This window comes from Sinohyriopsis cumingii, chromosome 13 (assembly GCF_028554795.1).
Source record: "Sinohyriopsis cumingii isolate HCF-2022 chromosome 13, ASM2855479v2, whole genome shotgun sequence".
Classification (NCBI taxonomy): domain Eukaryota; kingdom Metazoa; phylum Mollusca; class Bivalvia; order Unionida; family Unionidae; genus Sinohyriopsis; species Sinohyriopsis cumingii.
The window spans coordinates 77,212,950-77,237,311 of NC_142973.1; the positions used below are offsets into that span (position 1 = coordinate 77,212,950).

The 24,362-nt window shown below is 39.0% G+C and overlaps 1 protein-coding gene across 8 annotated transcripts in view; it reads right to left on the reverse strand.

Annotated features, from left to right (window-relative positions):
- The window catches only part of LOC149785854 (uncharacterized), a 305,885-nt gene that overhangs the window by 14,284 nt on the left and 267,239 nt on the right, over positions 1-24,362 (reverse strand). For 3 of the 8 annotated variants that reach the window (XM_089979814.1, XM_089979815.1, XM_089979817.1), the window contains 5 exons: positions 23,611-23,736; positions 15,891-15,966; positions 12,843-12,943; positions 3,774-3,923; positions 3,267-3,380 (listed from right to left, as the gene is read on the reverse strand). In XM_089979814.1, coding sequence (XP_089835940.1) covers positions 3,267-3,380; positions 3,774-3,923; positions 12,843-12,943; positions 15,891-15,966; positions 23,611-23,736 — 567 coding nt within the window. Of the gene's footprint in view, positions 1-3,266; positions 3,381-3,773; positions 3,994-12,842; positions 12,944-15,890; positions 15,967-18,154; positions 18,180-23,610; positions 23,737-24,362 lie in introns of those variants that run through there. The other 5 variants (XM_089979816.1, XM_089979819.1, XM_089979818.1 and 2 more) reach the window with 5 other exon arrangements.

Below are 24,362 nucleotides of genomic sequence, written 5' to 3' on the forward strand. Positions count from 1 at the left end.
ATTGACACAGCTAATAAATCCAGTCCATGACAAGCAGATTTGAGTATAATCAACAAAAAACCTAAAATCCATCCTTTCCTGACCAACCTGACAAGTTGTTGCAATGCATATTCATTCAAAACACAACTAAATTTCAATTTTAAGTAGACCAAATTGACAATTCTGTTATAAACAAGTGTTGAGTGCACAACAAAGTGCAAAGGTCACTGGGTGGTGCTACATGTGCATTAATATTGTTATTATGTATTGATGAAACTATGGCTGTGTATTCATTTTGGAATACTGCATAAATTCAATTAATTTGTTTCTTAAGAGTATTTTTGTATAATTAAGCCTTAGGTAGAATAACAAAATGAGTATATAATAAAATGGTTACTGCTTTTGCATGGGAAAATACGAACTAGTTTTTTCTAGCACTGCACTCATACCTCATTACTCTGAATTTTTGTTCTTCATATTAATAATAATAATAATGAGGAGCATGTATAGCGCCTAATCTTTAGAAGCTCCAAGTGCTTTGCAACATTAGACAACACCTATAACATAAAAAACATATATAATGATATGATCACAAAAAACAAACACCACAAAATTAGAAAACATAAAAAAACATGCTGAAAATATTTAAGGTAGGAAATATTATTAGGTCTTTAAGTTTGTTCTTGCAGTTTGTTCTTTCCCATACAAATGCAGTAACCTGTACTATATCCCTTGCATTACACTGTGACAGCTATATCCCTTGTAATACATAGCAATAGCTGTATCCCTTGTATTGCATGGCAATAGCTATTTTCCTTGTATAACACAGTGACACCTATATCCCTTGTAGTACATAGTAATAGCTATATCCCTTGTATTGCACAGAGACAGTTCTATCACTTGTATTACACAGTGACAGCTATATCTCTTGTATTTCGCAGTGATAGCCATATCCCTTGTAGTACATAGTAATAATATTATCCCTTGTAATACATAGTAATAGCTATATCCCTTGTATTACATAATGACAGCTATAGCCCTTCTATTACACAGAGACAGTTCTATCCCTTGTATTACATAATGACAGCTATAGCCCTTGTAGTACATAGTAATAGCAATATCCCTTGTATTACATAGCAATAGCAATATCCCTTGTAGCACATAGTAATAGCTATATCACTTCTATTACACAGAGGCAGTTCTATCCCTTGTATTACATAATGATGGCTATATCCCTTATAGTACATAGTAATAGCAATATCCCTTGTAGTACATAGTAATAGCTATATCCCTTGTAGTACATAGTAATAGCTATATCCCTTGTAGTACATATTAATAGCAATATCCCTTACAGTATATAGTAATAGCTATATCCCTTGTAGTACACAGTAATAGCTATATCCCTTGTAGTACATAGTAATAGCTATATCCCTTCTATTACACAGAGACAGTTCTATCCCTTGTATTACATAATGACGGCTATATCCCTTGTAGTACACAGTAATAGCAATATCCCTTGTAGTATATAGTAATAGCTATATCCCTTGTAGTACATAGTAATAGCTGTATCCCTTGTAATACATAGCAATAGCTGTATCCCTTGTATTGCATGGCAATAGCTATTTTCCTTGTATAACACAGTGACACCTATATCCCTTGTAGTACATAGTAATAGCTATATCCCTTGTAATACATAGTAATAGCTATATCCCTTCTATTACACAGAGACAGTTCTATCCCTTGTATTACATAATGACGGCTATATCCCTTGTAGTACACAGTAATAGCAATATCCCTTGTAGTATATAGTAATAGCTATATCCCTTGTAGTACATAATAATAGCTATATCCCTTGTAATACATAGCAATAGCTGTATCCCTTGTATTGCATGGCAATAGCTATTTTCCTTGTATAACACAGTGACACCTATATCCCTTGTAGTACATAGTAATAGCTATATCCCTTGTATTGCACAGAGACAGTTCTATCACTTGTATTACACAGTGACAGCTATATCTCTTGTATTTCGCAGTGATAGCCATATCCCTTGTAGTACATAGTAATAATATTATCCCTTGTAATACATAGTAATAGCTATATCCCTTGTATTACATAATGACAGCTATAGCCCTTCTATTACACAGAGACAGTTCTATCCCTTGTATTACATAATGACAGCTATAGCCCTTGTAGTACATAGTAATAGCAATATCCCTTGTATTACATAGCAATAGCAATATCCCTTGTAGCACATAGTAATAGCTATATCACTTCTATTACACAGAGGCAGTTCTATCCCTTGTATTACATAATGATGGCTATATCCCTTATAGTACATAGTAATAGCAATATCCCTTGTAGTACATAGTAATAGCTATATCCCTTGTAGTACATAGTAATAGCTATATCCCTTGTAGTACATATTAATAGCAATATCCCTTACAGTATATAGTAATAGCTATATTCCTTGTAGTACACAGTAATAGCTATATCCCTTGTAGTACATAGTAATAGCTATATCCCTTCTATTACACAGAGACAGTTCTATCCCTTGTATTACATAATGACGGCTATATCCCTTGTAGTACACAGTAATAGCAATATCCCTTGTAGTATATAGTAATAGCTATATCCCTTGTAGTACATAGTAATAGCTGTATCCCTTGTAGTAAATAGTAATAGCAATATCCCTTGTATTACATAATGACAGCTATATCCTTTGTGTCACATAGTAATAGCTATATCCCTTGTAGTACATAGTAATAGCAATATCCCTTGTAGTACATAGTAATAGCTATATCCCTTGTAGTAAATAGTAATAGCAATATCCCTTGTATTACATAGTAATAGCTACATCCCTTCTATTGCAGAGACAGCTCTATCCCTTGTATTACATAATGACAGCTATATGCCTTGTATCACACAGTGATAGCAATATCCCTTGTAGTACATAGTAATAGCTATATCACTTGTATTACTTAATGACAGCTATATCTCTTGTATTACATACTGGTTGGATAATACTTAAAAGAAATGTTACCTCAAGTTTTATCAGGAATTGTACAACTTGCTGTACATTATTTCCAAGATCTTTCTGTTACTAATCGCCACTATGATACTAAGAGCAAAGGGATTTTAGCATGAAAAATAAAGTTGTTGTGCATAAGTAATATTTCTTCCAAATTTTACTCAAATTTGGTTGGAATCAGACATAACGGAACAAAAAACTCTATTTTAATATCTCCTCCTTTTTCTTCAATAAGCGGGGCAAGTTCTGAAGACTTACTCAAAATGAACACTTTTCTCGTCCATTCTGACAGGACTGCCATTTACTCCATTGACCTTGACACTCAAAAGGATTGCAAAGCTGTTCTGGGACCAACTGACCTCTGGAAGAATTCTGAGAAACAGAAGAAATATTTTGTTTAAGAACAAAAATTCTCAATTGTAGAGCTAGCTGATCATTAAAAATATGAATTCATAGAAACAGTGTCTGACCTTGGACTTGTATAAAGACGTACATATATTACTTTTAAAAAGCTTGAATAGTACAACAAAAAATCTTAATATTGTTAATGCTTACATCCTTGCCAAACAAGTGACACCAAATGCATGAGAAGCAATAGGAATAAAAAAAAATAATTATAAACTGAATTAGAGTGGATCCATTCAAGAACACACACATATTCACATGCATGCATACACACATATACATGCTCACACACACGGCAAATAACATCTCACTTGAAATTGAAATACTGTAACAAACTATGCAAATTTTTGTTGAACTGACCTTGACTGGTTGTTAGTCTGCTGATCAGATGAGTGTTCTGGAATGACCGCTGTACTGGACATTGGTTCCTGGGGAATCCTGACCACCAGTGAACTAAGCAAGTCCTTACATAACTGTTTTGTAGTGGTCGACAACTGTCTCTGCAGGATCCTGATAATGATGCAGACATACAGATGGAATCAACACCTGCTTTGTACCTCTGCAGTCCTCGATTCAATCTCTGGTACATACATATGTATCAATATGGATAAGAGGTCAAGTATCAAAGTTCAGTGATTTCCTTGGCATTAAAGACTAAAAGACTACCCCTGGTGGACACCTTACCTATCAACTGTAGTGGTACTACGTATTCAGTTGAGAGACCTTGTGAAATCATTGTTTAACATGGGACTTCATGACATCTTACCCTTCCCGGGTACCTTTACTTCAATACTAAGTTGTTAGAACTTCTGAAATCAAGCAGTGTGACTGCAGGACCACATCTTACCCATTAATGGTATGTGTATTTCATATCAAGCCATGGGAACCCATGTAATCAATATGAAAGATAGTGACCATAGGACCACATCTTACCCATCAATGGCATGTGTATTTCATATTAAGCTATGGGAACTCATGCAATCAATATGAAAGATAGTGACCATCGGACCAAATCTTTCCCATCAATGGCATGTGTATTTCATATCAAGCCATGGGAACCCATGTAATCAATGTGAAAGATAGTGACCATAGGACCACATCTTACCCATCAATGGCATATGTATTTCATATCAAGCCATGGTAACTCACGTAATCAATGTGAAAGATAGTGACCATTGGACCAAATTGTAGCCCATCAATGGCAAGTGTATTTCATATCAAGCCATGGTAACTCACGTAATCAATGTGAAAGATAGTGACCATTGGACCAAATTGTAGCCCATCAATGGCAAGTGTATTTCATATCAAGCCATGGTAACTCATGCAATCAATGTGAAAGATAGTGACCATTGGACCAAATTGTAGCCCATCAATGGCAAGTGTATTTCATATCAAGCCATGGTAACTCATGTAATCAATGTGAAAGATAGTGACAATAGGACCACATTGTAACTACCTAGGGTATATGCACTTCATAATGAGTTATGAGAACTTGTTCAATCAAAGTAAAACACAGTGATGATAGAATCACATCTTAGCCATCAAGGTTACTAAACAGAGTGATCACTCATCTTAGCCTTCAAGGTTACTAAACAGAGCGATCACTCTTCTTAGCCATCAAGGGTACTAAGCAGAGTGATCACTCATCTTAGCCATCAAGGGTATGAAACAGTGATCAATCATCTTAGCCATCAAGGGTACTAAATAGAATGATCACTCATCTTAGCCATCAAGAGAATGAAACAGGATCACATCTTAGCCATCAAGGGTATGAAACAGTGATCACTCATCTTAGCCATCATGGGTATAAAACAGAGTGATCTCTCATCTTAGCCATCATGGGTATGAAACAGAGTGATCACCCATCTTAGCCATCAAAGGTACTAAACAGAGTGATCACTCATCTTAGTCAACAAAGGTACTTAACATTGATCACTCATCTTAGCCATCAAGGGTATGAAACAGTGATCACTCATCTTAGCCATCAAGGGAATGAAACAGTGATCACTCATCTTAGCCATCATGGGTATAAAACAGAGTGATCACCCATCTTAGCGATCAATGGTACTAAACAGAGTGATCACTCATCTTAGCCATGAAGGGTGTGAAACAGAGTGATCACTTATCTTAGCTATCAAAGGTACTAAACAGAGTGATCACTCATCTTAGCCATCAAGGGTATGAAACAGAGTGATCAGTCATCTTAGCCATCAAGTGTATGAAACAGAGTGATCACTCATCTTAGCCATCGGGGCCCCGAGTGGCCGAGTGGTTTAAAGCGCTCTCCGTTACAGATCACTGTCATCTCACCTCTGTCTGCGCCGGTTCGAGTCTCAGATTCAGCCAATGTGGGTATGTGAGAAAGCTTGCCAGTAGCTTCTCGTGGGTCGGTGGTTCTTTCCCGGGTTCTTCCTCCACCATTAATACTGGCCGCCATGTATAGCCTATCGCGTGCTGAAAAATGGCGTTAAACCCCACAACAACAACAACAACAACATCTTAGCCATCAAGGGTACAAAACTCTGATCACTCATCTTAGCCATCAAAGGTATGAAACAGTGATCACTCATCTTAGCCATCACGGGTATGAAACAGAGTGATCACCCATCTTAGCCATCAAGGGTACTAAATAGAATGATCACTCATCTTAGCCATCAAGGGTACTAAACAGAGTGATCACTCATCTTAGCCATCAAAGGTACTAAACAGAGTGATCACTCATCTTAGCCATCAAGGGTACGAAACAGTGATCACTCATCTTAGCCATCATGGGTATGAAACAGAGTGATCACCCATCTTAGCCATCAAAGGTACTAAACAGTGTGATCATTCATCTTTTCCATTAAAGGTACTAAACAGTTGTTGTTGTTGTTGTGGGGTTTAACGCCATTTTTCAGCACACGATAGGCTATGCATGGCGGCCAGTATTAATGGTGGGTACTAAACAGAGTGATCACTCATCTTAGCCATCAAGTGTACTAAACAGAGTGATCACTCATCTTAGCCATCAAGGGTATGAAACAGTGATCACTCATCTTAGCCATCAAGTGTACTAAACAGAGTGATCACTCATCTTAGCCATCAAGGGTATGAAACAGTGATCACTCATCTTAGTCATCATGGGTATGAAACAGAGTGATCACCCATCTTAGCCATGAAAGGTACTGAACAGAGTGATCACTCATCTTAGCCATCAAGGGTATGAAACAGAGTGATCACTCATCTTTGCCATCAAAGGTACTAAACAGAGTGATCACTCATCTTAGCAATCATGGGTATAAAACAGAGCGATCACTCATCTTAGTCATCAAGTGTATGAAACAGAGTGATCACCCATCTTAGCCATCAAAGGTACTAAACAGAGTGATCACCCATCTTAGCCATCAAGGGTATGAAACAGAGTGATCACTCATCTTACCCATCACGGCTATGAAACAGTGATCACTCATCTTAGCCATCAAGGGTATGAAACATTGATCACTTATCTTAGCCATCATGGGTATGAAACAGAGTGATCACCCATCTTAGCCATCAAAGGTACTAAACAGAGTGATCACTCATCTTAGCCATGAAGGGTGTGAAACAGAGTGATCACTTATCTTAGCTATCAAAGGTACTAAATAGAGTGATCACTCATCTTAGCCATCAAAGGTACAAAACACTGATCACTCATCTTAGCCATCAAAGGTACTCAACAGAGTGATCACTCATCTTAGCCATCAAGTGTATGAAACAGAGTGATCACTCATCTTAGCCATCATGGGTATGAAACAGAGTGATCACTCATCTTAGCTGTCAAGGGTATGAAACAGTGATCACTCATCTTAGCCATCAAAGGTACAAAACACTGATCACTCATCTTAGCCATCTAAGGTATGAAACAGTGATCACTCATCTTAGCCATCATGGGTATGAAACAGAGTGATCACCCATCTTAGCCATCAAGGGTACTAAATAGAATGATCACTCATCTTAGCCATCAAGGGTACTAAACAGAGTGATCACTCATCTTAGCCATCATGGGTATGAAACAGTGATCACTCATCTTAGCCATCAAAGGTACTAAACAGAGTGATCACTCATCTTAGCCATCAAGGGTACTAAATAGAGTGATCACTCATCTTAGCCATCAAGGGTATGAAACAGTGATCACTCATCTTAGCCATCAAGGGTACTAAATAGAATGATCACTCATCTTAGCCATCAAGGATACTAAACAGAATGATCACTCATCTTAGCCATCAAGGGAATGAAACAGGATCACATCTTAGCCATCAAGGGTATGAAACAGTGATCACTCATCTTAGCCATCATGGGTATAAAACAGAGTGATCACTCATCTTAGCCATCATGGGTATGAAACAGAGTGATCACCCATCTTAGCCATCAAAGGTACTAAACAGCCTGATCATTCATCTTTGCCATTAAAGGTACTAAACAGAGTGATCACTCATCTTAGCCATCATGGGTATGAAACAGAGTGATCACCCATCTTAGCCATCAAAGGTACTAAACAGAGTGATCACTCATCTTAGTCAACAAAGGTACTTAACATTGATCACTCATCTTAGCCATCAAGGGTATGAAACAGTGATCACTCATCTTAGCCATCAAGGGAATGAAACAGTGATCACTCATCTTAGCCATCATGGGTATAAAACAGAGTGATCACCCATCTTAGCGATCAATGGTACTAAACAGAGTGATCACTCATCTTAGCCATGAAGGGTGTGAAACAGAGTGATCACTTATCTTAGCTATCAAAGGTACTAAACAGAGTGATCACTCATCTTAGCCATCAAGGGTATGAAACAGAGTGATCAGTCATCTTAGCCATCAAGTGTATGAAACAGAGTGATCACTCATCTTAGCCATCGGGGCCCCGAGTGGCCGAGTGGTTTAAAGCGCTCTCCGTTACGGATCACTGTCATCTCACCTCTGTCTGCGCCGGTTCGAGTCTCAGATTCAGCCAATGTGGGTATGTGAGAAAGCTTGCCAGTAGCTTCTCGTGGGTCGGTGGTTCTTTCCCGGGTTCTTCCTCCACCATTAATACTGGCCGCCATGTATAGCCTATCGCGTGCTGAAAAATGGCGTTAAACCCCACAACAACAACAACAACAACATCTTAGCCATCAAGGGTACAAAACACTGATCACTCATCTTAGCCATCAAAGGTATGAAACAGTGATCACTCATCTTAGCCATCACGGGTATGAAACAGAGTGATCACCCATCTTAGCCATCAAGGGTACTAAATAGAATGATCACTCATCTTAGCCATCAAGGGTACTAAACAGAGTGATCACTCATCTTAGCCATCAAAGGTACTAAACAGAGTGATCACTCATCTTAGCCATCAAGGGTACGAAACAGTGATCACTCATCTTAGCCATCATGGGTATGAAACAGAGTGATCACCCATCTTAGCCATCAAAGGTACTAAACAGTGTGATCATTCATCTTTTCCATTAAAGGTACTAAACAGTTGTTGTTGTTGTTGTGGGGTTTAACGCCATTTTTCGGCACACGATAGGCTATGCATGGCGGCCAGTATTAATGGTGGGTACTAAACAGAGTGATCACTCATCTTAGCCATCATGGGTATGAAACAGAGTGATCACTCATCTTAGCCATCAAGGGTATGAAACAGTGATCACTCATCTTAGCCATCAAAGGTACAAAACACTGATCACTCATCTTAGGCATCAAAGGTATGAAACAGTGATCACTCATCTTAGCCATCATGGGTATGAAACAGAGTGATCACCCATCTTAGCCATCAAGGGTACTAAATAGAATGATCACTCATCTTAGCCATCAAGGGTACTAAACAGAGTGATCACTCATCTTAGCCATCATGGGTATGAAACAGTGATCACTCATCTTAGCCATCAAAGGTACTAAACAGAGTGATCACTCATCTTAGCCATCAAGGGTACTAAATAGAGTGATCACTCATCTTAGCCATCAAGGGTATGAAACAGTGATCACTCATCTTAGCCATCAAGGGTACTAAATAGAATGATCACTCATCTTAGCCATCAAGGATACTAAACAGAATGATCACTCATCTTAGCCATCAAGGGAATGAAACAGGATCACATCTTAGCCATCAAGGGTATGAAACAGTGATCACTCATCTTAGCCATCATGGGTATAAAACAGAGTGATCACCCATCTTAGCCATCAAAGGTACTAAACAGCGTGATCATTCATCTTTGCCATTAAAGGTACTAAACAGAGTGATCACTCATCTTAGCCTTCAAGGTTACTAAACAGAGCGATCATTCTTCTTAGCCATCAAGGGTACTAAGCAGAGGGATCACTCATCTTAGCCATCAAGGGTATGAAACAGTGATCACTCATCTTAGTCATCATGGGTATGAAACAGAGTGATCACCCATCTTAGCCATGAAAGGTACTGAACAGAGTGATCACTCATCTTAGCCATCAAGGGTATGAAACAGAGTGATCACTCATCTTTGCCATCAAAGGTACTAAACAGAGTGATCACTCAGCCATCATGGGTATGAAACAGTGATCAATCATCTTTGCCATCAAAGGTACTAAACAGAGTGATCACTCATCTTAGCCATCAAGTGTACTAAACAGAGTGATCACTCCTCTTAGCCATCAAGGGTATGAAACAGTGATCACTCATCTTAGCAATCATGGGTATAAAACAGAGTGATCACTCATCTTAGCCATCAAGTGTATGAAACAGAGTGATCACCCATCTTAGCCATCAAAGGTACTAAACAGAGTGATCACCCATCTTAGCCATCAAGGGTATGAAACAGAGTGATCACTCATCTTAGTCATCACGGCTATGAAACAGTGATCACTCATCTTAGCCATCAAGGGTATGAAACATTGATCACTTATCTTAGCCATCATAGGTATGAAACAGAGTGATCACCCATCTTAGCCATCAAAGGTACTAAACAGAGTGATCACTCATCTTAGCCATGAAGGGTGTGAAACAGTGATCACTTATCTTAGCTATCAAAGGTACTAAACAGAGTGATCACTCATCTTAGCCATCAAAGGTACAAAACACTGATCACTCATCTTAGCCATCAAAGGTACAAAACACTAATCACTCATCTTAGCCATCAAAGGTACTCAACAGAGTGATCACTCATCTTAGCCATCAAGTGTATGAAACAGAGTGATCACTCATCTTAGCCATCATGGGTATGAAACAGAGTGATCACTCATCTTAGCCATCAAGGGTATGAAACAGTGATCACTCATCTTAGCCATCAAGGGTACTAAATAGAGTGATCACTCATCTTAGCCATCAAGGGTATGAAACAGTGATCACTCATCTTAGCCATCAAGGGTACTAAATAGAATGATCACTCATCTTAGCCATCAAGGATACTAAACAGAATGACCACTCATCTTAGCCATCAAGGGAATGAAACAGGATCACATCTTAGCCATCAAGGGTATGAAACAGTGATCACTCATCTTAGCCATCATGGGTATAAAACAGAGTGATCACTCATCTTAGCCATCATGGGTATGAAACAGAGTGATCACCCATCTTAGCCATCAAAAGTACTAAACAGCCTGATCATTCATCTTTGCCATTAAAGGTACTAAACAGAGTGATCACTCATCTTAGCCATCAAGTGTACTAAACAGAGTGATCACTCATCTTAGCCATCAAGGGTATGAAACAGTGATCACTCATCTTAGCCATCAAGAGTATGAAACAGTGATCACTCATCTTAGCCATCATGGGTATGAAACAGAGTGATCACTCATCTTAGCCATCAAGGGTATGAAACAGAGTGATCACCCATCTTAGCCATGAAAGGTACTGAACAGAGTGATCACTCATCTTAGCCATCAAGGGTATGAAAAAGAGGGATCACTCATCTTTGCCATCAAAGGTACTAAACAGAGTGATCACTCATCTTAGCCATCAAGTGTACTAAACAGTGATCACTCCTCTTAGCCATCAAGGGTATGAAACAGTGATCACTCATCTTAGTCATCATGGGTATAAAACAGTGATCACTCATCTTAGCTATCAAGGGTATGAAACAGAGTGATCACCCATCTTAGCTAACAAAGGTACTAAACAGAGTGATCACTCATCTTAGCCATCAAGTGTACTAAACAGAGTGATCACTCCTCTTAGCCATCAAGGGTATGAAACAGAGTGATCACCCATCTTAGCCATCAAAAGTACTAAACAGAGTGATCACGCATCTTAGCCATCAATGGTATGAAACAGAGTGATTACTCATCTTAGCCATCATGGGTATGAAACAGAGTGATCACTCATCTTAGCCATCAAGGGTATGAAACAGTGATCACTTATCTTACCCATCATGGGTATAAAACAGAGTGATCTCTCATCTTAGCCATCAAGGGTATGAAAGTGATCACTCATCTTAGCCATCATGGGTATGAAACAGTGATCACTCATCTTAGCCATCATTGGTATGAAACAGTGATCACTCATCTTAGCCATCAAAGGTACTCAGCAGTGATCACTCATCTTAGCCATCAAGGGTATGAAACAGTGATCACTCATCTTAGCCATCAAGGGTACGAAACAGAGTGATCACTCATCTTAGCCATCAAGGGTATGAAACAGTGATCACTCATCTTAGCCATGAAGGGTACTAAACTCAGTCATCACAGTTTCACATCTTAAACAATGATTACATATAATTTATCAACAGGGTCAAGGTCAACAATCATTGTAATTTATCCAAAAACAAAAATGATCAATAAAATAAATACAAAATTTGCAGATGATGGGAAAATATAAAAATTATGACAAAAATAAGCAAACTCAATTAATAATCTTCAGTCTGCAGAAAAATCTGCAGGTCTAGTCGCATTATTTTAATTTATATTAAACAGCTAAGATAAACAGATTATATTCCTGTGAACTCCTTAAAAAAATCTTCAGCTATGAAGATAGAAGAAAGTATTGGTGATCTATTAAATAAACTTTGATTAAAATATGTGAACAGTATTATCTGATACAATAATGCTTTTCTGGTTAATCTTGTCAATTCATATGTATGATCTCAGTATGGATACTACAAAAAACCTTACTGAATAAGTACAACTGGACTGATAGAAAAACAAACCAACAAAACACATATGCACGAGATGGCTTTATACTTCTCAAAATCCATTATTAGCTAACGGCTAAGAATTGTACCAAACAACAAAAGCTAAACACAATTGTTGAAAAGTGTAAGCAATATATCTTTGTTCTTTCTTCCCTACATTCCATTTTAATGAAAAATATAGAAAATTATTTGTATAATATTAATAAACACTTCAATGACATCATGTATAAAGAATTTATTAAATATGACCAATTTGGAAACTTAAATTTAAATATGCAGTCTCTGATTAACTAATATGGCATATGATGCAATAAAAATTTACCTTGACAAAACTGGGACTATTTCTTTTTCCAAAAGAAAAGTTTTGTTTTTCCTCCTGACAGCAGCAAAACTGTCACACAATGTAATGGCGATTCTAATGCACTGCAGAAAAAAAAGACAAAATATAGACATTTTAGGAAATAGCTAGACTGACAAAATATAGACATTTTAGGAAATAGCTGCATTGACAAAATAGACATTTTAGGAAATAGCTGCAGATTGAATCAGTCAAACTACAAGGAATGGCCAAGTCTAGATTTACAAGCATTCTTCAGAGCCAGGTGTCTCATATGGCAAAGTCTAGCATTACAAACGTTCTTCAGAACCAGCTGTCTCACAGGTTTCCATGCAATGATGTATGCCTGACACCGACTTAAGATAACTTTAATACAATCCTGTAACCGTAACAACCATGCCAATTCACCACTGAAAAGTAATATCTATGTCTAATGCCGATGCAGACAAAAATGTATGTGCAAAAGCAATTCTGTACTCTGTGTGAGATACATATAAAAACACCAACCTGTACTCTGTGTGAGATATATATAAAAAAGCCAATCTGTACTCTGTGTGGGATACACATAAAAACACCAACTTATACTCTGTGTGGGATAAAAAAGTCAACCTGTACTCTGTGTGGGAAACATATAAAAATGCCATCTTGTAGTCTGTGTGGGATACATATAAAAAAGCCAACTTGTACTCTATGTGGGATACATATAAAAATGCCAACTTGTACTCTGTGTGCGATTCATATAAAAAACCCAACCTGTACTCCGTGTGGGATACATATAAAAAGGACAACCTGTACTCTGTTTGGGATACATATAAAAATGCCAACCTGTACTCTGTGTGGGATACATATAAAAAGGACAACCTGTTCTCTGTGTGGGATACATATAAAAATGCCATCTTGTACTCTGTGTGGGATACATATAAAAATGCCAACCTGTACTCTGTGTGGGATACATATAAAAAGGACAACCTGTAATCTGTGTGGGATACATACAAAAATGCCATCTTGTACTCTGTGTGGGATATATAAAAGCCAACCTGTACACTGTGTGGGATACATATAAAAAGGCCAACCTGTTCTCTGTGTGGGATACATATAAAAAGGCCAACCTGTATTCTGTGTGGGGAAAATAAAAAAGCCAACCTGTACACTGTGTGAGATACATGTAAAAAGGCCAACCTGTAGTCTGTGTGGGATACTATAAAAACGTCAACCTGTTCACTGTGTGGGATACATATAAAAAGGACAACTTGTACTCTGTGTGGGATACATATAAAAAAGACCAACCTGTTCACTGTGTGGGATACATAAAAAAGCCAACTTGTAGACTGTGTGAGATACATATAAAAAGCCAACCTGTAATCTGTGTGGGATACATATAAAAAGGCCAACATGTTCACTGAGCGGGATGCACATAAAAGGCCAACATGTACTCTGTGTGGGATACATAAAAAGCCAACTTGTAGACTGTGTGAGATACATATAAAAAAGCCAACCTTTACTCTGTGTGGGATACATATAAAAAGGCCAACCTCTACTCTGTGTGGGATACATATAAAAAGGCCAACCTCTACTCTGTGTGGGATACATATAAAAAGGCCAAACTGTACACTGTGTGGGGTACATATAAAAAGGCCAACCTCTACTCTGTGTGGGATACATATAAAAAGGCCAAACTGTACACTGTGTGGGGTACATATAAAAAGGCCTACCTGTACTCTGTGTGGGATACATATAAAAAAGGCCAAACTGTACTCTGTGTGGGGTACATACAAAAAGGCCAAAATGTTCACTGAGTGGGATGCATATAAAAAGGCCAACATGTACTCTGTGTGGGATACATAAAAAGCCAACTTGTAGACTGTGTAAGATACATATAAAAAAGCCAACCTTTACTCTGTGTGGGATACATATAAAAAGGCCAACCTCTACTCTGTGTGGATACATATAAAAAGGCCAACCTCTACTCTGTGTGGGATACATATAAAAAGGCCAACCTGTACACTGTGTGGGATACATAAAAAGCCAACTTGTAGACTGTGTGAGATACATATAAAAAAGCCAACCTTTACTCTGTGTGGGATACATATAAAAAGGCCAACCTCTACTCTGTGTGGATACATATAAAAAGGCCAACCTCTACTCTGTGTGGGATACATATAAAAAGGCCAACCTGTACACTGTGTGGGATACATAGAAAAGCCAACTTGTAGACTGTGTGAGATACATATAAAAAGGCCAACCTGTACTCTGTGTGGGATACATATAAAAAAGCCAACATGTAGACTGCATGGGATACATATAAAAAAGCCAACCTGTACACTGTGTGGGATACATATAAAAAAGCCAACCTGTACACTGTGTGGGGTACAAAAAAAAGCCAACCTGTACACTGTGTGGGGTACAAAAAAAAGTAAATCTATACATCATTCCTCCCTCTTTGACCCCAATGTCGACAGTGTACACAAACATCTTCTTGACAGTGCACTGTATATGCATTGTGGCACTAGTCAACTGAAGCACAAAGTAAACATGGCAACATGAAACACTGGTGACAAAAATATATGGGAAGTAAATGTATACAAGGTAACTGTAAGCTACACACCCATACAAGGTAACTGTAAGCTACACACCCATACAAGGTAATTGTTAGCTACACACCTATACATGGTAATTGTTAGCTACACATCCATACAAGGTAAATGTAAGCTACACACCCATACAAGGTAATTGTTAGCTTATACACCTATACAAGGTAATTGTTAGCTACATACCCATACAAGGTAACTGTTAGCTACACACCCTTAATTATTAGCTACACACCTATGCAAGGTAATTGTTAGCTACACACCCATACAAGGTAATTGTTAGCTACACACCCTTAATTATTAGCTACACACCCATACAAGGTAATTGTTAGCTACACACCCTTAATTATTAGCTACACATCCATACAAGGTAATTGTAAACTACACACCCATACAAGGTCATTGTAAACTACACACCCATACAAGGTCATTGTAAGCTACACACCTTATCTGAGGTAGATTGGCCTAGAGTCTTCACAATCACTTCTATTAGACTCTCTTTCTTCAGCTCTGGGTGAGAACTGACAAATAGAACAAGACATTATTCATTATATCTGTGCAGCATAATTTTCATAAAATTATATTAACTCTTTATAATTTTGACATTAACAAGATTTTGAAGTGGGTCAGATAGTGCTCATTTCACGTACACTGGTCTGAAAGGCAAAATGTAGTAATAAAGCAGGTAACTTAGACTGAAAGACACCGCTAGAAAGTTAATTTTGTTCTTGCGATTTTGGGTTTAAGGCCATTTTTCAGCACATGATGGGCTATACATGGTGACCAGGACAACTGATGGAGAAAAAGCTGGGAAGCCCCCGTAAGAACTGACCCATGGGACGTTACTGGCAAACCTTCTCACAAACATTGGCTTATTCAGACTTGAACCCATGCAGACAAAGGTGAGACAGGAGTGATCATTAAAAGCAAGCACTTTAGACCACTCTGCCACCCAGGGCCCCTGTTAATTTTAAACTGCCTGATAGAAATTGGTGTTATTTGACATGCTGTTATCTGTGGTTTTATTATGAATAGCCTGATAGAAATTGGTGTTATTTGACATGCTGTTATCTGTGGTTTTATTATGAATAGCCTGATAGAAATTGGTGTTATTTGACATGCTGTTATCTGTGGTTTTATTATGAATAGCCTGATAGAAATTGGTGTTATTTTTTGACATGCTGTTATCTGTGGTTTTATTATGAATAGCCTGATAGAAATTGGTGTTATTTGACATGCTGTTATCTGTGGTTTTATTATGAATAGCCTGATAGAAACTGGTGTTATCTGACATGCTGTTATCTGTGGTTTTATTATGAATAGCCTGATAGAAATTGGTGTTATTTGACATGCTGTTATCTGTGGTTTTATTATGAATAGCCTGAGCTGGACTAGATGATGCATTAGCATCTCATGTATGAATGTAAAAGGTGTTCACACAAGGACTCTATCTATCAAATTTGGTCTGATATGCAAAGGCAGTTTTGGAGATTAAGTTGCCCTGTGTCAACTTTTATACATGTTAGCAACAATATCTATACTTTATGGGAATTAAGTATCATTTATTGGTTTTCAACCTGGTTTCTATCAAAATTGACCCAGCTTTTCCATAAAAGTAAAATACCTATTGCTAAGGAAGCCACACCACTGTTTGGAGCGTCATCCTGAACACAGCTTAGACAAAGCATATGCTAAAAAAATTCCTACAAAGTCAGATACAAACTGGCTAGGTTGTTCTGGAAGAGAAGTCAAAAATAAGTTTTCCAATTTGGTTTCTACGGGAGTCACTCAAATTTTGGTAGATCATGACCTAAGGAACATTCCTACCAATCTGGACTGAAATTGTCCAGCTGGCTTTTGGGAAGTAAAAAAACAGCCAAGTTAAAGAATGATGCACTCCAAGTCATACCATAAAGTAACAAGATAACCATGAACAGTACTCCCACATGTAAGAACTAGTCGGGCATGGCTGACTCTGCAAATGATTGTTCAATGGGTCTCGATAACCTGGACCTTTAGTAAAGGTATGCAGCGTTAAACTAAAGTTACTGTTCAGAAACCGTTGTGTATTTTCTTATTAGACTTACCATACTTGTGACCTCTGACCTTAAGACCCCAGAATCAATAGGTGTCTTTATTACTCTAAGTGCAAGACATCCACAAAGTTTGCTCAAGGAGCTTACTCTAGATGTTACTCTGCAAAACCCATTTTTCTTTGAGCCAAAATAACCATGACTATTCAGCTAACCACAAAGTTCAGTCCAGGTCTATAGAAGCAATATTTTTGTGCAGAACCATTTTTCTTCTTTCAATCACAGTGACCTTCATCTTTGACCTTGAAACTGACAGGCTTTTTCCTTAACCTTAGTGCAAGCTATCCACTAAGTTTGGTCCATGCATGTAACATAGAACTAATGTTATTGTGGGGAAGCCATTTTTCTTCTTTCAGTTAGCAACTATAATCATTAACCTATTGACCCTATCAATAGTTTTGTCCATACTCTGAGTAAAAGCTATGGACAAAGAATGGTGCGGTTATGTGATGCAAACCCAGTACATGATGTACACTTAGTATTTATTGTGCAGAAACCATATTTCTCTTTTCAATCACAGTGATCATGACCTCTTCTTTACCCCAAGTACAAGCCATCCACAAAGTCTGGCAAAGGTACATGCTGTAGAAACATGGAAATAAAAACGTTTACTTACAGACAGGGTCATAGGATAAGACGCTTTGAATTAAATTGAAACTAGAGATGTGTCAATGGCAAATGGATGCATCATTTAGTACCTGAAAACTGATATAAACGCAAAACCTACCCAAAATAGGAAAGACGGACAATTAAAACACTATATACTTTGACCAATGTTGTGGTACCTATCTGCCAACCTGCCTACCCCTACATTATTCTTTATCTGCATATATATATCAACCCAACAAGCTTACTGCAGTAAAACATGGATTAACCATATTTATCCAGAGCTGACTGGTTATGCGGATCATTAAAGTATATGTGAAGAAAACTTATCCATTTAGATCATACAGTCTGACTTTAAAATAGTCCATTCAGATCAAACAGTCTGGCTTTACCACAATCCATCAAAAATAATAGTTTGAATTTACAACCTCAACCCATTCTGAAAATGCAGTTTGGCTTCACGGCAATAAATTTTAAAAAATGTGGTTTGGCTTCACTACCACGGTATATTCTGATCATATAGTTCTGCTTTGCCACAGTTGATTACGATCATACAGTTTGGTTTCATTACCCCTATTCATTCATATCATATAGTTTCACATAACCATAATCCATTCCAATAATACAAACTGACTATATCCCAATCGATCCAAATCATAAAATTTGACTTTACTACCACAATCCATTCAAATCATGCAGTTTGGCTTTCCTACCACAATCCATTCTGATCATACAATTGGCCTTCCGAATAAAATCTATCCAAATCATACAGTTTGGTTTCATTACCCCTATTCATTCATATCACATAGTTTCACATAACCATAATCCATTCCAATCATACAATTTGACTATATCCCAATCCATCCAAATCATACAATTTGACTTTACTACCACAATCCATTCTGATCACACAATTGGCCTTCCGAATAAAATCTATCCAAATCATACAGTTTACTTCTACTACCACAATCTTTCCAAATCATAGTTTGGCCTGACTACCTAGCCTGAACATCTCATGGGCAGAGGTCTCCTCTAAAAAAAACTTTATCACTTTATCACGTGTCCTTCATTTATTTTGCAGGGGGGGGGTAAGGTGATTGAGTATAGCATAGACTCAACATCTTGGAAGAACTAGAGGTCCAAGAGTACCCGAGGTTGTTTATCTGGCTTGCCGATATTGGCCTAACAGCCAAATACATGGAAAGTTGTCTACATTCTCTGGTTATGATGCTTTCAATTAAACTCAGTAAAATCATGCTGAGTGAAAGTGACGGAAAAGTTGCTGGAAGGTTTCTCTTTTGTTAGGGAACTGTGGTGGCTCAGTGGTTAGCATGCCAGACTCACAACTGAAAGTGTGCAAATTCAAATCCTACCATAAAACCAGCTTTGGCACTAAATAAATTTTTTGTGTTGCTGTGCTAAAAAGCACCAAGCCAAACCAATGATTCACATTACTTTTATCATATCTGTCAAATTCTGTTGAGAAGAATTTATAACGTTTTTCAATATTAACTTAGAGCAGTTTTATTGGATGACACATTGGTTTCATTTCTACGTAAGACCTTCCTGCAGATATGCATTCTGTCAAATTTTGGTAAATATTAATCCAGCTGTTTTTGACCACAAATTGTTTTTCATTAGTAATAGTGGCCACATCTGACAGCAGTACTGTGTTCTTCATACGAAATTAAAATGAAGGCAAGAACAATTTTTGTTCAATCTGGTCAATTTTTTAGCATTTATATACAAGAAAATTATTTTTTAGCATGTTTTTGTTTCTTTTCAGTAAAAGCAGCTATATCAATTAACAGGTCAACAATAAATAAACTAATTGGCAAACATGAATTCCAGCATGATTTCTGTAAAATGTTGTTAAATTATACTGAGCTGTATTTGAGAAGTCATTTTAAATTTCTCAGCTTAACTAATAGCAGTTGCAACTGAATAAGGAATTGTCATTGGCACACATAAATAAGCAATAGTGAAAGTGATCATTGGTAAAGATAAATAGGCAATTGTCCAAGTAATTATTTGTACAAATAAATAAGCAATTGTCATTGGTATATATAAATAAGCAATTGTCTAAGTAAAAATCACTGATACATATAAATAAGCAATTGTTGAAGTAATCACTGGTACATACAAATAAGAAATTGTGTAAGTAATCATTGACACATAAAATTTCAACGTGGATCTACCTCATTTGTATTTATTTAAAAGACCTTGATGCAAATTTGTTTGTGTCAAAGCAGATCAAATTCTAAATTGTTTTCTTTAGAAAAGGTAATTTAAAGGTTTTCTCATTTAGTGAAGATGGACATGTGATTGCAGATCAGCATAATATATATATATATATATATATATATATATATATATATATATATATATATATATATATATACATACATACATATAGAGAGAGAGAGGCAGAGAGGCTGAATTTAGCATTTTGGCCAAATTAGAAGAAAATTAAATGAACTGGCTAAAATTTTCAAGAGTGATTTGCTAAAATTGGAGTTTTGTATTGTTATAGTAATGGTATAGAGGTGTGTGCAAGGTCTGGGCCTGACGTCCCACTCACAAAAGGAAAGTAAAGTGTTGATCACAGCCTCTCCTTTCCAGGTGTAGTGATCACTGTGGGACCACTGTCTGGCTCTGCTGGGTAGGAGGTAACTTGCATATGGCCTCTCCTACACTATTGTGTCCACAGCAGCACCTTCATGCGGGGCCCCCTGTTTTCACAGAGCCTGCTGTGTGGCACGACTAAGTACCCAGTGGTATAACTGGGTGGGCAGACTGGGCTCGTTAGCCTTGGCAGGCAGCCAGTCTAAGAGAAGGAAAACTCTTGACTCCAAACCCAGGCAGATGGAGCTCGTTAGCCATCTCAGGCAGTTCATATAGGAGAAGGAAACTCTGATTCCAAACCCACCTATCAAGTCCCAGCCATTGGATGATGGCTCCGCTGCCTTGTGGATATCTTCGGGAGAAGGAAAGGCTATGAGAGTAAAGCCAGACAGAAAATCCAGAGTGAAGCCCCTAAGGCAGCTGGGTGTCAGCTACAACTTCTTTCTGGCAGCTCCTGCATCTGAACAAATGCCAAATGTCATGCTCAGCATTCCTTTGGACCCCACCAGCAAGGACAAGAGGGGGATCCTGATGTCTGGGCAGCAAAGGATCACCATACTCCACACCCAGGCTTGCGCCCTGGAGAGGTCACACCAGTCTTGCTACTGAGCGAGGAAACTGGCAGCCTATGAGTTATAAGTCCCACCCAATTGGCATGGGGAAGGGGCACCACGGGTCAGCTTCGACAGTGGAAGGGATCATTGTGTCCCACTGGCCAACTACCGCCCGCCTCAAGCCAGGCAGCCCCTGGTCAGTAAGGTGTTGACCTGTCAATGTCTGCCTGTTCCAGTGGATGTCTGTAGCTCAGTGTGTTGCTCAGCATGACAAGCAGACGGAAATTTCACACCAGACAAATGAAACAAGAAACCAATAAAGAAGACTCCAGCTCTTCGATCTGCAAGCTGGAACATGTGCACCATGTGCATAGGCATCTCTGGTGACCTCAGGGAGACGGACAACACCAGTAAGTTGGCCATCATCAAAAGAGAAATCACCTGACTAAATATCAGCATAGCTGCCCTCCAGGATACCAGGCTCGCCTCTAGCAGCTCCCTCAGAGAGGAAAACTACACCTTCTTCTGGAAGGGGTGAGAACCTGAGGAGCCCCGCCAGCACGGAGTGAGCTTCACCATCAAAAACACCCTCCTGGCCTCGATTCAGCCTCCCTCAGGAGACAATGAGTGTCTCTTGTCCATCTGCCTCACCACTGCTGCAGGTCCTGTCAACATCCTCAATGTCTACACCCCCACCCTCATGTCTTCAGAAGACACAAAGGATCAGTTCTATGGGCAGCTGGATGAACAGATCAAAGGATGCCCCAAAGACGAACCACTATTCCTCTTCAACAACTTTAATGCCAGAGTAGGTGTGGACCACAAGTCATGGCCTACCTGCCTGAAAATCATGGCACTGAAAAGACCAATGAAAACGGTCAGGACTTCTGGAGCTGTGCACCTACCATGACCTGTGCATCACAAAAACCTTCTTCAAGTGTAAACCACAACACAGTGTCATGGAAACACCCCAGGTCTCATTGCTGTCACCAGCTCAACTTGGTCATCAGTAGGCGCTCTGCCCTTAACAGTGTCCTCTCCACTGATGGCATACATCTGCACACCCGGTCTGACGGGAAACTGTTCAACCTGGCACAACTGCACTCGAAGACCAAAGTGAGGATGGTGCTCATCAGGGAGATTTTTGCATGACATGGCTTTTGTGACCCATACAAAAGGATGCACTCCAGAAACTGGGAGACCGTTTCCCTGATGCCAACAAGCTGTTTGGGCTCAAGATCAGCCTGGAAAAGACAAACGTCATTGTGCAAGATACCACCATTGCCCCTTCCATCAAAATCTATGGTGTCACCCTGGAAGCACTCAGCAACTTTACTTACCTGGGGTCAACCATCAGAAATACTCTCTTGCTTGATGTGGAGCTGGACAGAAGGCTTGGAAAGGCAAACACCATCATGGCATGACTAATGAAGAGGGTGTGGGAAAACAACGCACTGACAGATCACACCAAGATCCAAGTCTACCAGGCCTGCATTCTCAGTACCCTTCTATATGGAAGTGAGACCTGGAGCACATACATGAGGCAAGAGCACCAGCTCAACTCCTTCCATATACGGTGCCTAAAAAGCATCTTGAAAATCAGCTGGTAAGATGGGTCCCACACAGCAAGATCCTGCAGCATGCAAGTATCTCCAGCATGTACTTCCTGCCGAGCAAACGCTGCCTTCAATGGCTGGGACACGTTCGACACATGGAGGATGGGAGGCTGCCAAAGGTCATCCTATATGGACAGCTGGCCACTGGCACCAGAAGAGTTGGCTGCCCCTCACTCCGTTCCAAGGAAGTGTGCAAGAGGGACATAAAGGCATGCAACATTTCACCCGATGGCTGGGAAGTGCTGGCCAAGGACCGAGGCACCTGGAGACTGATGGTAATCAAGGGCATAGCAGTCGCTGATGCAAGGAGAAGCCAGCTGGTGGCAGAGAAACGTGAAAGAAAAAAAGAGTGCAACCCCAGCTACTCAGACTTCCCAGTATGTCTGCACCAACTGCAATAGGGACTGTCACTTGCACATAGGCCTGCACAGTCAAAAAAGATGATACCTAAACCCCAGAGACAGACAACACTCCAAGGGCACTATTCACATGGTCTCTTGAGACTAAGTCGGCAATGATGACGAGTAATTCCTGATTGATATTTGGACTTTGTTGTTCATTTTCATTACCCAAACCCCTCACAAGTGGACGTTCTAGAAAAAATCCGTCCTTTCTTACAAAAATATTGATTGCATATCCCTCTCTTCCTTTGAGTCATGTGACTCAATTACCTGTCATAGGATGCCAAAACTGACAGAAGATCCAAACAAGACTCAGCTACCCTGCTGTCACAGAAACTAGCCAGGATCCTACCTACAGTGACACACAGCTGGGACTTCAGCATCTGACTGCACAACCTGTGAGCACATAAGAATAAAAATGTCAGTCTTCAATTTTAATCTGTATGGTGGCACAATTTACATTTATATCCCTTGAAACTGATTATTTCAACATAAGATGCCAGGCATTTATTTAATTCCTTAACTTTTAAATAGTTTAATAAACTAACAAAGCTTATTGTTCTTAAGTGTCCACAACAAAATATATATACCTATAAAAAATATAGAGTGAAAGTCAAGACAAGGATTGCATGTGTGTGTGTGTGTGATTAGGATTTTTAAGGTAGCTTGAACAATTTTTTCAGTCGTATCGCTACGATGTCTGCAGTGTGGCAGTTTATAGTGATGTCAAGCACTGGGGCATCATCCAGCAGACACACAGCATGATGTCCAACCCAGTCATATTATCCTGACACCAGGCCAACCAGTCCTAACACTAACCTCTTAATGCTGAGCACCTAGTGAGGCAGCTGTTAGTACCATTTTTGTAAGTCTTTGGAATGACCCGGCCAGGGTTTTAACCCATGACCTCCTGCTTCTGAGGCGGATGCTCTAACCACCCACTAAGTCACCGGTGTGGTCACAAGGACCGCGACCATCAAACTAATGTATACATGATAAAATAACATCACCATCAAGTTTGC